This window comes from Neofelis nebulosa, chromosome 3 (genome assembly GCF_028018385.1).
Source record: "Neofelis nebulosa isolate mNeoNeb1 chromosome 3, mNeoNeb1.pri, whole genome shotgun sequence".
Lineage (NCBI taxonomy): Eukaryota > Metazoa > Chordata > Mammalia > Carnivora > Felidae > Neofelis > Neofelis nebulosa.
In genome coordinates, this window is record NC_080784.1 from 174,612,585 (window position 1) to 174,629,997 (window position 17,413).

General features: G+C 41.8%; 1 protein-coding gene across 9 annotated transcripts in view; it reads right to left on the reverse strand.

The window, feature by feature from the left end:
• Window positions 1–14,502, reverse strand: part of KLHL5 (kelch like family member 5) — a 98,698-nt gene extending 84,196 nt beyond the window's left edge. For 2 of the 9 annotated variants that reach the window (XM_058722827.1, XM_058722826.1), the window contains exons 1-2: window positions 9,592–9,890; window positions 4,597–4,694 (exon numbers count right to left, since the gene is read on the reverse strand). In XM_058722827.1, coding sequence (XP_058578810.1) covers window positions 4,597–4,646 — 50 coding nt within the window. In that variant the 5' untranslated portion in view covers window positions 4,647–4,694; window positions 9,592–9,890. Of the gene's footprint in view, window positions 1–4,596; window positions 4,695–9,591; window positions 9,891–12,103; window positions 12,122–14,481 lie in introns of those variants that run through there. The other 7 variants (XM_058722829.1, XM_058722831.1, XM_058722828.1 and 4 more) reach the window with 7 other exon arrangements.
• Between the last annotated feature and the right edge of the window lie 2,911 nt (window positions 14,503–17,413).

Genomic DNA, 17,413 nt, shown 5'->3' on the forward strand with positions numbered 1-17,413 from the left:
CAGTAACTGTAAAAATTATACTCACATATCCTTAAAGATTTTAACTGAAACACATACATGTACATTCATTCACAAATCTTTTCGTATAGGGTTAATGCATATATTTTATCTGGGCCCCCTGCTGAGTTTGTGTCCTCTTTCTTGTATAAGCCATGCCCACAATGACCCAACATCCATGATTTCCATTTATGATTTCTATAAATGGAGAACTTAAAAGCACTTCAAAAATAATACAAATACAGAATCTATTAGACCAGTGGTCTGTCCACCTTGAGATAAAAAGCTTCTGCCATAATGAAATTAATGTACTTCCTTCTAGCAGAAAGTGTTACCATGAAAAAAATGTCAGCTGAACAAAACAGTGTGCTTAGTGATGTGTCTAATTTACATTTCAGTATGAGCTCATTTCCTTGAGAATTACTAATAGTCTAAAACCAGTTAGTTGGCCCATGAACTTTGACAGGCACTGCTTTAGACTTTGATGATCTCCAACAGACACACACACCCTCCCTCACCCCTACCCAGTCATTTTACAGTTTTCCAGCCTTCGTCAAATTTGATAGCCAATCTGTTAAGAACTCATTTATATTAAGATCTCCCAGAGCATTCAACTTAATTTTCAAAGAATGACTTTTTTCTTTACCCTCATTAATTAACATGTTTACAAATGTTTCATAATTATTAAAACAAGCATAACTGTTAAAAATGGGTTTGTGAGGGGCGCCTGGGTGGCGCAGTCGGTTAAGCGTCCGACTTCAGCCAGGTCACGATCTCGCGGTCCGTGAGTTCGAGCCCCGCGTCAGGTTCTGGGCTGATGGCTCGGAGCCTGGAGCCTGTTTCCGATTCTGTGTCTCCCTCTCTCTCTGCCCCTCCCCCGTTCATGCTCTGTCTCTCTCTGTCCCAAAAATAAATTAAAAACGTTGAAAAAAAAAATTTAAAAAAAAAATGGGTTTGTGAATAAACACAACCAACTTTTGGTGAGTATCCAACTCAAGAGGTAAGCACAGAGTTGTGCAGAGTTGTGCCCTACTGTAGGGCATTCTATTTAGCCAAGAGTGTTTAATTGGCCCTGGGGATCAGTAAGTACAATTGACAGAGGGAAGAGGGTGCATTAGGTTAAAGCTATGAGTCAGTTCAGAGGTAGCTAGTTGAGGGTGCTTCTGTTGTTATTTTCCCACATTATTACTTATTAATGATAAGCCTAAGTGATATAGCAGAAAGCCTGAGTCAATAACTAAACCACTCACCAGCTAGCTGTATAATTTAGGCAAATCACCTCTTTGGTTTTCAGTTTTGTGTGTGTGTACATGTGTGTGTTTCAGTTAAATCAGATTAGGTAAGTAACATATGCAAGTATTGAGTAAGGATCTAGATTTCTAATAGCAGCTACTATTTCCTGAGTGTGTAAATGTGCGTGATAATATGTGAAGTACTGTACATTGAATGGGGCTTTAGTTGTCTCAAACACTCTGGCAAACAGGTCATTCCTTTCTCCCCTTACATATGAGGACGCTGAAGTCAAGTGAGGTTATAAGATATGTGGGTAGCAGGGTTCAATGTGAATACAAAGACCAGATACTTTCAAATATGCCACATTGCTGCTTGCTTATAAAATATTCTCATCTGGAACTCATAACTACTTTGTGAGAAGGCAGAGTAGGTATTTCCCCCCATTGTCCAAATCAGGAAGCAGATTCAGAGTATAGATGATTTGTAGGTTAGATATCAAGGAGTAGTAGAGTGGACTTAAATTCTTTACCAGTAAGATCTGACCAAACTAAAAGCAAATAAGGCACAAAAAGAGAAAAAAAAAAACAAACCGTCCTTAAAGAACGTATCACTTCTAATATAACAAAATACTGTTTATCATAATTGCAATTAAATGCCAAAGTGGTCTTTAATTCCTGAAGCACAAGAGCCTCCCAGATTTCTCCCCACTCGACTCCTTCCCAGTTTCTGTCACAAATTCTTATAGGACAATATGTTGACCCACATTAATATATATCAAAAGTACCTTTTAATCTTTCAACTGCTTATTGGTACTAATAACTGGTAGTAAAGCAAGCAACATTTTAAAAATCAGTTAAATTAACATTATATGGTGTTTTTATCCCCGTACTCATCTATAAAAGTTATCACAGTTGATACTATGAAGACCATAGTATAATTGTAGCAAAATATTTCCTTTTAAAAATAGCCCTTTAGGGTGAGCTCAGTTGGTTAAGCATCCAACTTTGACTCAGGTCATGATCTCATGGTTTGTGATTTGAGCCCCATGTCAGACTCTCTGCTGTCACCGCAGAGCCTGCTTTGGATACTCTGTCTCCCTCGCTTTCTGCCCCTCCCCAGCTCACTCTTTCTCTTTTAAAAAACAGTCCTTTAGGGGCGTCTGACTTTGCCTCAGGTCATGATCTCACCTTTCTCATGAGTTTAGAGTTTGAGCCCCGAGTCAGGCTCTGTGCTGACAGCTCAGAGCCTGGAGCCTACCTCAGATTCTGTCTCCCTCTCTCTCTGCCCCTTCCCTGCTTGCACTCTGTCTCTGTCTCTCTCTCAAAAACATTAAAAAAAAAAAACTTTTTTTTAAATAGCGCTTTAACTTGATGACAGGTAGAAAAGATTTCCTTGCCACTCACTCTTGGATTTTATAAATTTAGGTATATATTTGCTGCAGCACAAGGATGAAAGCTATAATACTATAAAGGTAATGGCAAACCACCAATAAACTGCGGCTTGATCCTTCATGGTTGGCATGTGCTGAGACACCCAACTGTCTTATGTGCCATAAAAAGTAATAATCTGGATAACCATCATTTTGTCTTTTACTGACCTGAACAAAATTCAGTATTTCTATCTTCTATGTAGCTTTATGGTGATGGAGGGAAATAAAGTAATCAATCAGTACTCTCTAGACACAAATATAATAAAACAAAATTGGCTGGGTTCTGTGTATACATAATGAGCCAATCACAGATCCAGCTGATTCTGCTGCAGAACCAATCAGATTTTATAGACGGTATATTAGCTGGAACAGTGAAAGCTGGGTAAGGAAAGGGTAGTAAAGGGCAATGTAAGCAACAGAGAAAAACGTGAAGCACTGTTTCTCAGCTGCTTGTAATTAGAAATCATTAATCAATACAAATGTTACACCAGTTCACCATTATAAAGAAACTCCCTGGCTTGCCCTACAACTAGACCTTAAAAAGAAGCCACCAATTCATTCTATTATTCTCTAATTCATTCATTCTGTAATTCAGTTCCAGCAAAAAGCAAAATGAGTTATGTAAGTGAGTCAAATGGCAAGCAGTGGAGACCAGTGGAGGCTAGAATTATTCTTAACAACATTGTTAGGAGGCAGTTCAGAACAGTCCTCCCCAACTCCCCATCTCTGTGGGGCAGGGGGGTAGGACAAATTGGTTCAGGCCCTTCCAAAGCACCATGCTGAATCTGTCCACCAATTCTAAACGACTATGGAGCAGGAGAATTGGGTATTTCTTCTTTCTACTTATCAGAGAAATATTGCCCCAAAGACAGGTATATATTAAGTAAAAGTGAACCAACCAGACTCAAGTCTAAATTTCCTCATCTACTTTCCATACTATAGCCAAAGTAACCTCCCAAAATCTAATTCTTGATCATCTTACTTTTACTTAAAACTTGTTCTCGATCACCTACAAGAACAATAAAATCCAAGATCTTTACAATGGAAACCAGTGTTTCTAACAATCTAGTAGTTCTTGCTACCTTTCCAGCCTTACCTTCCTCTCAACCTCTCTTCCTATTTCACACTTTTTCTGTCATAAGAGCTAAAACACACTACATCAAAGGAAGCAAAATGAGTATTATTGCAATATTTCCCAAATGAAAAGGACTATGGAAGATACTGCAGATAATACAAGTGTGAGTGGAGTTAAATTTTTTTCCTTTCTCCATTTAGCCTTCAGTTAACTCTCTTAGCTCTGTTCCCTGGTGATCTGATAAACACAGGTATGCCAACTATGTCACTAGGCAACACTGCTTATAGTAAAAATGATGAGTAAATTTGCACCTGAACTCAGAGGAACTACAAATAAACTATAAATACCTCACAGGTAGCCATAGCTTTGACCTTCTTGAGTGTGACAGCTCTTGTAATTGGCGTATCCCTCATGGGGACCCTGGAAACTAAGTCTATGGAGTGGTGTGGCACATCGCTTCCTGTGAGACCCGAGATGTTTAAAACCAAGGCAGCCACCTACGTCCACCTGTTGCGAGCTTTCTCTCCTTCAGCTTTCACTTGGAGCAGGGACTCCCAGATGGCTACGGGAACTGCTTACATGGACTGCTGTGAGGATCACAACCACAGGTGAGGAACACTGGATGCTGTCTTGCTTGAAAGCTGTGGTTTCTGTCTGATGTCCTTCTAAGTAAACACACCTATGGTAGATTTCTGACTGTTCAGCTGAACCTAAAAAGACCCATACATTTGCACGGCAGTAAAAGGACGTCTCAGAATGACACTGCAGATGTTTTACAATCGGTACCCCAGCTCCTCCCCTCTGTCTGTTCTTTTAGACTAACATATATCCCTGACAAATAAAATACACAGCTTGTACTCACCTTTCTTTGTTGTTATTCCTTTTCTGGGGAGCCCATCTTCCAGGTAACATATCCTACCTCCCCATAGTCCATTCCTTCAGCCATCTGCTGAGGTGAAGCTATGGATATTTGCAACCAGAAAGAAAGGAGATATTGCATAGGTAAAGAATGCAAGGAAACTTTGCTGAAAGGCTAACTGTATACACAGAAAAAGAATGGAAATTTATTAAGAATAAAAAATAGGCGAAATTGGTGGAGAGATATGGCAATAGCATGTTAAAGTGTAAAATGTCCAGATAGAGTGTCTAGACTAATTGAAGAAAAGAGCAGAGTAAGGCAGTATATCAAATGCGCCCTTCCTTCTGCATTATTAGCCATGGGGAGAAGCCAGGGAGCCCTGGATCAGCATCAAAGGCAGGGGACTTTAAGAGTTAGGCAATTTGGTCATCTGTAACTTGGGAGAGGGAGAAGGGGTGGAGGGAAGGATAACAAAGGAGATGGTTTACCAGTAGTTCAGGGAGGGAACAGTGTTGCTACAAGTCAGCTCCACCTCTATCTTCTTAACCTGATTATCCTAATCAGCCCGTCCCAGTGGAATCTGTAAGCTGATTGTTAATTGTATAGCAGAATTTTCAATAGCATTACAGCTTTCTTTAATCCCAAACTATTCAGATCTGTCTCCTCTATTACAGGTTGCCAAATACCCTAACTTGTTATACTTTAGGGCCAACTCCATTATTTCCAAACTCTGAGAGTGGTTAACTTGAGAATTAACCAACATGTGGCACTTAGAAAAAAATTTAGTTCTTCTAGACTTGCTAAGGGCTCTAGTTAGTCTCCTTTCAGTGTGTGAATTCTTAGGTTAAAACACCCAGTATTCAAAAGCAAAATAAAGAAAGCCAGTCAACAGAACGAGGAATGAAGTATACGTGCAGAGACACTAGCAAGGTATCCTGGAGACCTGGAGGCAAAACAGCCCCAGCTCCTAACTTGCTGTTGTTGATGTCAGTTGCCTCTGAGACTGCTGCACTCCCTGCTCTTGGACTCTGTGACATAAAGCTATATCCTTCTTTTAACAAAACACTGTTTTTGCTCAAGCTATTTTGTCACCAAAAATTCCCTAAAACCAAAAACAGTGGTTGGGGCAAAGTATACAGAATCAGGTTTTATCATATGGAAAGATTCTACTGATGAATCTATTGATGAGAAGGAGAGAGAGAACTCAATTAATACTATTTTATTTGGGATTGTAAATTTCCCATTCATCTTTTTATTCTCATAGGAGCTAACACAGTGCCTTATACACACCACATTTAACACATTTAAATATTTTTTGAATGAACATATAATTAAAAAAGAATGAATCTACTTGGTCAAAATAGTATGTCTAATTATGGAGTTTTTCAAAAGCATTTCATTTCCAATTAATAAAAAATATTCTTTGCAATTCTCATTAGCATAATTCTATGATTAAACACACATGCTTTTACCCACACCAAAAAAAAAAAAAAATGCTGTTTTCTATGCTCTAAATGCTGAAAAGCATATTTTGGATTTCATTTCTCTGGATTTTATGTTAACTCATGGGACTATAAAGCCTGCATAGCGTAGTCATTAAGACTGTCTGCAGAATATTCCAGTTCTCCTCCTGCTGGGCACATGATAGAATTGCATTTCTCAACCTCCTTGAAGTTGGGTGTAGCCACATGACTTGTTGGGCCAATAAAATGGCAGCAGAAGTTATATGTGTCACTTCCAGGTAGAAGCCTTCAAGAGCCAATGTGCAATTCATCACCTCCTTTTCCCTGCCCTAAATTGTGGAAGCATGTGTTGGGATGGAGCCTCTGATAAACTGGGGCTCCAAATGACCACCTGTAACAGAGTTCTGCTGACCCTAATTGGATATGCCCTGTGACTAAGAAACAAACCTTTTTCTAAACCAGGAAGATGTGAGGGTCTTTTGATATATTCACCAGACACCTCTCTCAAAAGTGGAATGAAAGCAATGAATAGCTCCAGCCTTCAATCTGTCTTCCGAATAGTAACATTTTGTATAGCATTACATCATTTATAGAATACTTTCTTATAGAAGTGTACCTCATTATCCAAACTCTCAAAATCCAAACACAGGAACTGAATGAAGTAAGATACATTTTTGGACCAATCCCTCGTTCTCTAAACCCTCACTACCTGATATCTGAAATTCAGGAACCAGATACATTTAGATGAGGTGATACCCCTTGCCTTTCAAACTCTTGCCACCTGAACTCAGGAATGGAAAAAATTTAGCCAGTAAAGGATTCTTGATACATTATTTTATTTGTACCCTTAAAACTGTTTTTCTATTACATTACCTATGAGACCCTCAACATCTATTGAATGAACTGTGTGCTGTCATCATTCTAATTTTACAAACAAGGGAGAAGAGTCAGGGAGGTTCATAAACTTGCTGGGAATAACCTAACACTTTAGTGGCACAATCCCAGACTTTCTGGCTTCAAATCCCTTGCTCTTTTCACTAGGTACCAAGCTTCCTAAGGTCTCTTACAGCTGTAAAATTCCAAGATTTGATACTAAATTAACAGTATCAAAAGTGTTTGTGATTTAAAAAAAATGTCAATGGCATATTTACAGCCAAGAATAATTAAAGTCATTCTTTAAGCAATTCTACTTGCCTGAACCTAGTCTAATTCAGTATCCTGAAGCACAGGTCAGGAAGAACTCCTAGAGATCATTACTTGCAGAACTATGAGGCACTATGAAAGAATTTAGGGGGAATTAGACTTTTCCTTTGACATACAGTATATTTAAAATGCTGACTGGGGCGCCTGGGTGGCTCAGTCGGCTAAGCGGCCGACTTCGGCTCAGGTCATGATCTCACGGTCCGTGAGTTAGAGCCCCGCGTCGGGCTCTGTGCTGACAGCTCAGAGCCTGGAGCCCATTTCAGATTCTGTGTCTCCCTCTCTCTCTGACCCTCCCCTGCTCATGCTCTGTCTCTCTCTGTCTCAAAAATAAATAAACGTAAAAAAAAATTAAAAAAGAAAAAAAAATAAAATGCTGACTTAAAAAAAATGCTTTTAGATGATCTTCACTTTGGTTCTTACGAAATTGGCTGACCTCAAACTCTTTGCTCTCCCAATTTTTATAAAACCTCTGTTTTAAGAAATACTCCTGAAGAATTGCCTGTCTGTCCATTTCTGTCAGTTCAGTGGTTCTCAACAAATGAATTTGGAAAAGGTCACAAAATATATTCCCCTTTAAAAGGGTTATCTTTAACATTAGCCAAGAAGTTGAGTAAAAAACTGTTGAAATTTGACTAACCCAGCGATTTCAAAGTTATTTGACTTCAGACTCTTATTTCAAAGAAATAAACTACTGATTTCTCATTTCCTGGAACAGCTTGGGAAATACTGTTCTAGGTAATTCTAAGTGTTATGAATGGTTCAAGTTAAGCCTTTAGGGAACTTATCTTTAGAGTTTTATTACTGTCCTTCATTGAAGAACACTAAGATTCATTATTTTGCGTAGGAATATTTTAAAGATGCTGCCAACCTTACCATGCCATCTCCCTTTTTATTAGAGCCCATGAGAGAATGTTTCTTCTGAGGCCTCATCACCAGAAAATATCCTGCTTAGGCAGAACTGATCTGTTTTTATCTTGTAATTAGAAACACACTGAAACTTACTGTCCCCCTCCCCCCGCCTTTTTTTTTTTTTTTTTTTTTTTTGCTAGCTGCTATGAAGCCCAGAGCCAAAACTGTGACTCACTTTTAGTACAGGATCTTACAGTATGCACTTGGTATTATTTTTTTCCTTGACTTGGTATTATTTTTCTTGCTCTGCCTCAATTTTCTCATTTAGTTTTGTTTTATCCTTTTGTACCACATGGAGACTAAGGGGCTTCAAATCATTTTTGGAACTCTATATTGTATATATTAAGTCCTGTCTTACTAGTTTCATGTTGATTTTTCCCTACCTGCCCCATTACCTGAAAACATCAGTGTATTCACCTTTGTGTAAAAGTATTCATAGTGATGACAAACCAATAGAACATACACATTCACTATACAGGCAAATCCGCAAATGCTTAAAACCTGAAAAAAGAGTTACTATTGCTCTTTTAGCGGTCTAATAATCAAAACGACTCATTAAACTGTTTTCTAAACGGAAGGAGAATTACCATTTATTGGGTACCAGTAACTGCTAGGCACTTAATATACAACCGTTTCACTTCAGTGTCTTTGCATATACACTGTCTCTGAAAGGACAAATTAGAAACTGGTAAAATTGGTGGGCTGCGGGGCGGGGGGAGGGGGCGGGGAGAGAATTTGTACAGATCCCTCTTGTACCTTGTGAATTTTCTGAATACATCAACTTTTCCAAAATGTTTTTTTTTTTTAAATCAAATGGGACTTTAGTAAAGGCGGCAGTAAGGCTTTACTCTCTGCTACCGCAAACTTTTTTCCTCGTCAGCTTTGGATCCCCGAGTATGTCACTGAAATGCCCGACGGAGTTTCCAGGAGGCACGCCAGCTTTTACTGAAATAAAGTCCCTTTCTGATTCTCCACGCTCCGGGATGAGGCAATTACTTAAAATGAAAACTGAGATTGTGATAGCCTGCGGATAACAGTGAAAAAAAAAAAAAATCCGAAATGGTTTCCAGTTGGTTTTATTAGTGGAAGAGTGCCGGGAAGAAGCCGCGCAGTCCTGCCTTGGCCGGCGGGCCGGCCGCACCACCGCGTGCAGAACTTCGCCCAAGTCAGAGCGCGGCCCACACGCAGCTCCGGGCCCCCCGCTGCGCGGCGGGGAGGCCGGGCCGGGGTTCGAGCCCCGGGCGCGGCTGGGGCAGGGCCCCGCTCGGCCCACCCCTCCGCTCGGAGGTGCCCCGGAGGGCCCCGCGGGACCCCGGCCACCACGGCCCGGAGGGAGGGTCGCGTGGGGGCGGGGAAGGGGCCTCCATGCGCGACCAGCCCGCCGCGGCCCCCTCCCCGACGCCGAGCAGGAAGGAGCACTTACCGCGTCGGGCTCCGGAGGCGGCCGGGGGTCACGGCGGGGCGAGGCAGCCAGGAGTGAGGCAGGGGGCAGGCGGGGGGCGGGGGGCAGCGGGCCGGGGAAAGGGATGCTCGGCCCCACGGGCGTCCCCAACCCCTCCCCGGCAGCCTCACCCCCGGTGCCGGCCGGCCCGGAGCCGGCCACTCCCCCTCCGTCAGGCTGCGCTAGGCCGAGGAGGCACGAACTCGTCGGGCAGCCCTGGAGGGGGCGGGCGAGCGAGCGGACGGGCGAGCGGGCGAGCGGGCGAGCGGGCGGGGGTCTGACCGGCTCGCCCGTCAGACCCGCCCCTGCCGCCAGGCCCCGCCCCCTCCGCGCGGAGCCGCGAGCCCTGGGGGACCGCCGCCGCCGCCGCCGCCGCGGGCTTGGCGGTTTCTCTTTCCCTCCACCCCCAGCGCGGCGCGCGCGGACGGCTTGGGCCGAGGAGGGAGGAGGTGGGAGGAGGTGGAGGGAGAGGGAGACCGAGGAGGATGCGAAGGAGGGGCGAGGCGCGGGCTCTGGCGACGGGAGCTCTTGGGGGAGGGGAGCGATGGGGGAAGGGGCGGAGGAGGGACGCCGGGCTGGGCGGGGCTCTGGGGGAGTGGGCGGGGCGCGACGGACCTGACAAAAAATTCCGGTTGTTCCCGCCCCTTGAAGCTGGGATGAGGGGAATTCCTGGGGCTGGAAGTTTAGGAAGAGGCCCCTCTTCAGAGCAAGAAGAGAGCGGCCTCTCTCTTCTTGTGGATTTTGATTCCTTGGAGAACAGGATTGTATTGTCCTAGAGTTTTGGGGGAACTCACCAAGAGTCGCCTCTCGTCTCCATGTCCTGTAACTCTTCCCTTTGCAACAACCTGATAATTATTGTGCCCCAGGCAGTGGGTTTGTGGCACAGCAATTATGATCCTCAACTCTGTCACCGTAATCCTTGTTTTCCAATGGTAGGATAATAGGAATTCAACAAAAGTAGGTTTTTTATTCATACCTGTAGGCAACGTATGTTATGCAACAACTATACGCTAGGTGATGAGAATACCAAGAACTAATTTATTCGGCGCCTATATGCCAAACACAAATCTAAAGGACTTTGCATATATCAGCTCATAATCAGTCGGACAGAACAGCTAAGGTCTCTGTTCTCCGTGGAGTTCTTAGGGGAATAAAGGAGGGAGGGAGTTTTCTTCTTTTGTCTCAAGAGTGACGTGTAAAAGAAATGCTCACCTGCTTTTAGTTCTCAAAGTAATGCACATGTTCATTATTTGCAGATTCAGTGTTTGCTACTTTGAGCTAGCAGCTATATGCCGTCCTGAGGACTGAATGCGTTCATGTGTTATTTCTCCCCCACAAAATGACATTTCCTTAGGAGGTCTTCAGTATATCTCCACAATAAAAATCCAGTGCAAGCAAGTGGCCCAGAAAACTGATGGATCAAATCATTAGCAGGACAACATAGCCCTAAGATGATAGCGCCTGGGATGGCTGGCTGATTTATTTTGTACCCTCCCTCTTGGGGAAATGGTTAAGGAAAAGCACCATAGTGTAAAACAATGAAGCATTGACATGGACTGTTAGTTCAAAAGGAAGCGGATGGGCCTATTTAAAACTGTTACAGTCAGGAAAGGTACATCACAAAAGCTACCAGTGAGGGCTCCAATCACAAAGCTCAGGAGATATATCTATCTATATCTATCTATATCTATCTATCTATCTATCTATATATATATATTTTTATCAGAGCCATGTGTTTGTGACTTCCACCCCTTCCCATCCCTTTGCAACCATACCCACATGCACAAACAAAAATTATTTCAGTAGTATTGTGTTTGTTTTATTTGAGAGAGAGAGAAGGTACGCACGCATGCACGCATGAGCGAGCAGGGGAGAGGGATAAAGCAAGAGGGAAAGAGAGAATCTTAAGCAGGCTCCACACCCATAACCAAGATGGATGCTGAACTCCATCCCATAACCCTGGGATCATGACCTGAGCCAAGATCAAGAGTTGGATGCTCAACCAACTGAGCCACCCAGGCACCCAAGTAGCATTGTTTTTAAGTACACAAGTTGTGTAAACTTTTGGCCTGAATTTTTGGGATTTGGTACTATTTTTCAGCCCCCATTTGATTTTTTTTTCAGGGTTAACATTTGTGCAAGTAACAGCAAATGACATTCTTCTCATAGTTTTTTTTCCCCCTCTCATTTGTTGTTCAGTTTTGGAATTTTAATTCAGTCTTTCTCATTTGGGTTTATAGTGAGAAAGACTAGAAAAGCATTGCAATCAAATCACATTGCAATTGCGGTAAAAATTAATCCTAATTTAAGACATAGGAATTCCCATAAATCCTTTCCTTTTTTTCATGTCAAATATATTTTTTCATCTCAAAATCTATTCTCTTTGATTTACTCACCTGTATTTTCAGTTTATCTGCTCTACCACTCCAGTAAAAGCAAATTAAATAAAACATTCCTCATGGTTTCTCACCGTGCTGCTGGCCTCAGCTCCTACCTTGCTTGTTCTCAGGCTGTTCCCCACACTGGACTCCTTCTCTTCTGCCAACACATCAAGCACTTGCCAGTGAAGCTTTTACATGTCCCTTTGTCTGCATGGCTTTTAGCTAATCACGTGACTGTCTCCCTTTTCCTTCATGTCACTTTTCCTGACTACCCTATGTAAACCTGCAAACTGTGCCTCCCCCCTCTCTCTAGCTCCTCATTTCTCACCACTTAGTACACATGACATACATCTCTATTCCCACTAGAATGTGAACTCTGTGAGAACAGAATCTTGTCTGTTTGGTTCCATGTACATCTCCAGTGTCTCTTACTTATGGAGTCTGTCACATAGTAGATACCAGCAATTTTTTTTTTCATTAATATCTATTCATCATTTATTCTGTGTTTGTTCAATTAGCAGATAGCTGTTACTCCTCAGTAAATATTTTTGAATGAATGAATGACTTCAGGTGAGAAAGATAGTGTGTATTCCTTTTTGTAACGGTCAAAGGACTTTCATGCAATTTGCCTTACAACTGACTCATAGGACTTAGATGTATTAATAAGGTCTAAAATAAATAAGTATCACCCTAGTTAAAATTAGTATTTGAAATAGCTGTTTTTAATCTCCTATTCTGGCAATATACTAAGGAACAGGGTTTGAAAAAGCATTCACAGCTAAGAACTTATGCTGAGATTTTACAGCATGGCCCATAAATGGGTCTATGGTATCAGAGAATAATGATGGATTAATAAATCCTGTCAAAGTCTTAATATTTTTCCGTGAGATTAAATAATATAGCACTGATCAGAAGTGGAATAATTAGACCTAAAATTTGATTAATGATAACTTGATAGATGGTATTAATACTCCTTTGTCAGTGCTGTAATAATTTTAATTGATAATCATGATGGTGAAGTTAACACTGTCTTAATTTGGTTAAAGCATAGTACTGATAGGGACATTTGGGTGCCTGAGTGGGTTAAGGGTCTGACTTCAGCTCAGATCATGATCTCACAGTTCCATTCGTGAGTTGGAGCCTTGCGTCAGCTCTGAGCTGATGGTACAGGGCCTGCTTGGGATTCTCCCTCTCTCTTCTTTCTCTGCCCCTTCCCTGCTTGAGCTTTCTCTCTCTCTCTCAAAATAAATAAAAACTTTAAAATAAAAGTTTAGTACTGATAGCAAACAGAACTTATCCTAGTGTGTAGACACTTTTAATAAAGAAATGATGTGACTTTTCATTCTCTGCCCTGATTACCAGTTTGGGTGAGTGGGTGGGGGGATTAAAGTCTTAAATATCGTTATATACAGTATCTGTGTTCAAAATCTGGATCCTGGCAATGGGATGTCTTTTAGAGGATTTAGAATTTTTTCAGCAGTACTGCTGCTATCCATGTTTTGGCATGAAACAGCCTCCTATTAAAATACAGAGCTTATTTATTTTTTTAAGTTATTTATTTTGAGAGAAGGGAGGGGCAGAGAGAGACAGGGGGACAGAGAATCCCAAGTAGGGTCTGCCAGCACTGAGCCTGATGTGAGGCTCAAACTCATGAACTTCAAGATCATGACCTGAGCAAAATACGGAGCTTTATTATTATTATTATCATTATTATTATTTTTGGGAGATAGAGAGGCCGCAAATGAGCAAGGGGCAGAGAGAGAGAGAGGGAGAGAGGGAGAGAGGGAGAGAAGTGGGGCTCACCCAAAGTGGGGCTCATGCTCCTCCAATGTGGGACTTGAACTTGCAAACTGTGAGATCATGAACTGAGCCCAAGTCAGATGCTTAATGGCTGAGCCACCCAGGTGCCCAAAATACAGAGCTTCAAAAGGCACAAGCAGATCATACCCCTGGAAGGAGAATCTCCATGTTGACAGAGACAGGTGGCCAAGTAAACCCAACTCAAACTTTGTCCTCTTGAAGTTCACCTCAAATTTTTACTCTGATTTCTCTTGATTTCCCAGAGTAATTTAATCCCCTTTTAACTTGGTTTAAATTCAAAAAAGGCGGGGGCAGGGAACAAAAGAAAGAAAAGGGGGGAAAAAAGCTTCCTTGGCTTCTTTTACCACAACCAAACCCATCTAGAATTTTCACAATGAACTTTACTAAAATCTAAAGGAGAATAGAAATGAAATTGTTATGGAAAATGTAAACAACATATATAACTCCACTCATTATCAAGTGACTCTTTCGCAGTTTGCATTCTTCTAAGAACATCTGTTTCCAAAAGGCAGTTGTAAATTTGCAGACAATCTCTGTAGTTTCCTCCCCTCTTGGCTCCCTTTCTTTCTCCACATGGTAGGTCACTTTTCTGTCTTTTGCATGGGAGCCATCAAGCCTGTCCCAATTACAGCCAAGGCTAAAAGCCTCACTTATACTGTTCAATTCCTACCTGTGGCTCAGAAGGATACAGCATGGTCCCAGTTCAATCACAAAACTTGGGGGCTGACACCACCTATAAGCTCCTTCTTCAGGTGGGACTCTTCTTACACACAGAGGGAAGGTCACTCCAGCCCCCTGTCAGGCCACCTCCCTGCATTCCCCAGAACTGCTCACACAGTGCTGGGGACATGGGGAAGGAATGTGCATTCTCTCATGCACATATTTCCATCCACCCATACGTAAGTAGCCCTCCTACAATCAATCAGGCCACATTCTCTGACTGGAAAAAAAGGTTTTTGTAAAACAACTTTAAACACTTCCTGCCAGTCCTCTCAACCTAAAACACAAACCTGATTCTGTTCATTCCCTGGTATCCTACTTAAAACAGTTTAGTGACCTTTCATTGTCTTTGAGGTAAAGGTCAAATATCTTTGCATGTTTGTAACATCCTTCATAATTTAACCCTTGTCTCCCCAGGCCTATGCCCATTGCAGTGTCCAGCATGTATCATTTCTCCCACAATTATGTCTTTAAATATGTTTCCTCCATCTGGACTTCCCTGCCTTTCCAATTCCTGCTTGCCTAACTCCCTTAAGACTCAACTCAAGGGTCACCTCTTTATCCTCATGCCTCCAGGCTAAGTGTGTTCTTCCTCTGAAAACACGTAATACTGCAGGGGGGGAAAAGTAATTTTCCCTCTACCCTTCTAAGGTTCTTGGCTGAGACACTCTCTGTAATAAAAGACAGATTAATAGGAGAAAAACAAAAGTTTAGTAATATATATACCTTCTGAATACATGGGAAATACCCAGGAAAACTGGATAACTCCCCCAAATAACCCAAGCCACCACCTTAAATATCATCTCCAGCTAAAGACAAAAGATGTTGGGGTGGGGAGGAGGGCAGTTATGGGAGGTTACCAGGCAAAGCACACTAAACAAGGGTATGGTTGTGCAGATTTAAGTCAGTTGCCTTCTCCATATATAAGAGTTTCTAGAGATTTAGTCATCTTCCTCTTCCTGGTACAGAGGAGACGCCCTTAAAAATGGAGATTTGCCTTATGAATGTAAATGTTTCTTACAAAAGGGTGACTTCTACTTGGTTTTCAGAACTTTTCCTGTGTCTGTGCTTCTTAAAAATAATCAGCGAAAATTAATCCTTATGCCAAAGGGGTGTATTTGGGGGTGGTATATTTTTCTCCCCTTCCAAACCTCTACTGTGCCCTCTAGTGTAGCAGTTACTTGATGGGCTGTGAACATTGGCTAACTTGTCTATCTCCCTGACTAGCTAAAAGTCCATAATTGCAGGCCATAGTGATTTGTTGAATGAATGAATGAAACACTACCACTTGTCTATGAAGCCTTGAGAAATAACAACTTATTAGAGTAAGGCCAATGTTTCCTTGGAGCTCTAGAACATACACAAACAAGACCTTTCCTCTAATTTTTAACATTACTTATAGCATTACCAGCAGTTTCATGAAACTTTAGAAGGGCCTTAATTTAGGATTCCATAAACTTACAAGGCAAGGGAATGCACACATAGTTCTTATATTTATTTTTACCCACTAAAATAATTATTTCAGTATTTCAATATACTTGTTTTATTTTAAAAAAAAAATCACAGTTGCAAGGTGACAAATTGATGTTGATTTCTTATGAGTTAAAAAATATTCCAGGATGTATCTTCATACTTGATACATTACTTCCTGATTTACTAACAGACAAGAAGCACTCAATCTGGCTTCCATTTTAATGTTCTCAGATCCTAAGTTCATAACCACATCACCATGCTGATGGTTTGCTTATAGAATATTCATTTCAGCAACGCTCACCAGCTATGAAGAGGCCTACAGCAGAGGAGACGCTGTGTTACTTGTTATGGGGGAGAGAACAAACAAAGATGAATCAGACAGATATGTAAACTGAAAAGTCCTTATCAATCATTATGCTTCCTCTTCCTCCTCCATTTTGTTCATCTTTTTAAAAAGCACACATGCCTCTGTGTTCACACTTGCATTCTATATTCAGTGACTATACTTAGCACAGAATTCTCAGGGAAAGATTCTGGCTGAGTAACAAGCAGCTGACTTGAGACTGGAAAAGAATGGGTGAAAAGAAGGAGGCATGCACTATATAGATTCGAAGACATTTGAGTCAATGGTCTGAAGAGGCAGAGGGCTCTTCTGAATCTAAGTAATACTATTTCTTGATTGTCTTGGTGGATGGAGAGGAAAAGAATAAAATGCATTCATAATTTGACATTGAAATGCCCTCTCGTTACACCCAGTTCTTTTTACCTCAGGCTGAACCTATTGGACCTAATACTTTCAGACTCTGAACAATTGATTTCACTCTATTTCCTAGAGAATCAAAGATTGTTTGTATTCTAGCATCATGAAGAATGTTTCGATTTGTGCTTTTCTGTCTCTTTATTCGTGTAATTAACAAGAGAGTCCATTTCAATGTCAAAATTAGTTGCCAGAAACTGTTCCTGGAGGCCAAAAAACTGCAGCGGTTATAGGGATCCATTCCAGGGTGGTTTTCCCTTCTTGCTTGCCCTCTCTGAGCATACTGGTGGGGACAGACAAGCCTGCCTCATGGGCCTTTTAAGGAAAGTGGCCCCACCATGTTCTTTCCGGCATAGGCTGGTATCTCAGGGCAGCAGGTTTTGTTAGTGAACACAGACTCTTTTCCCTGCCACAGGTGATTGGGAGTGGGAACGGTGTAGGCAAAGCAGCCACGTATGGGCTGGGTGTGAGAAGGCCAGACACTTCTGAGGAGGCCTGTGCGTGAAGGCCTCGGGTGAACTCTACCCAGTCTCCAGCTTTCTAAACACAGTGGTGGCAGATCAAACCAGATATTCCCCAGCGGGGAGGTGAACAAAGAGAAGGCAGTTTAGTGAACCATAGCCTGTAGTCTGAGCAATGCTGAGCACCTTCT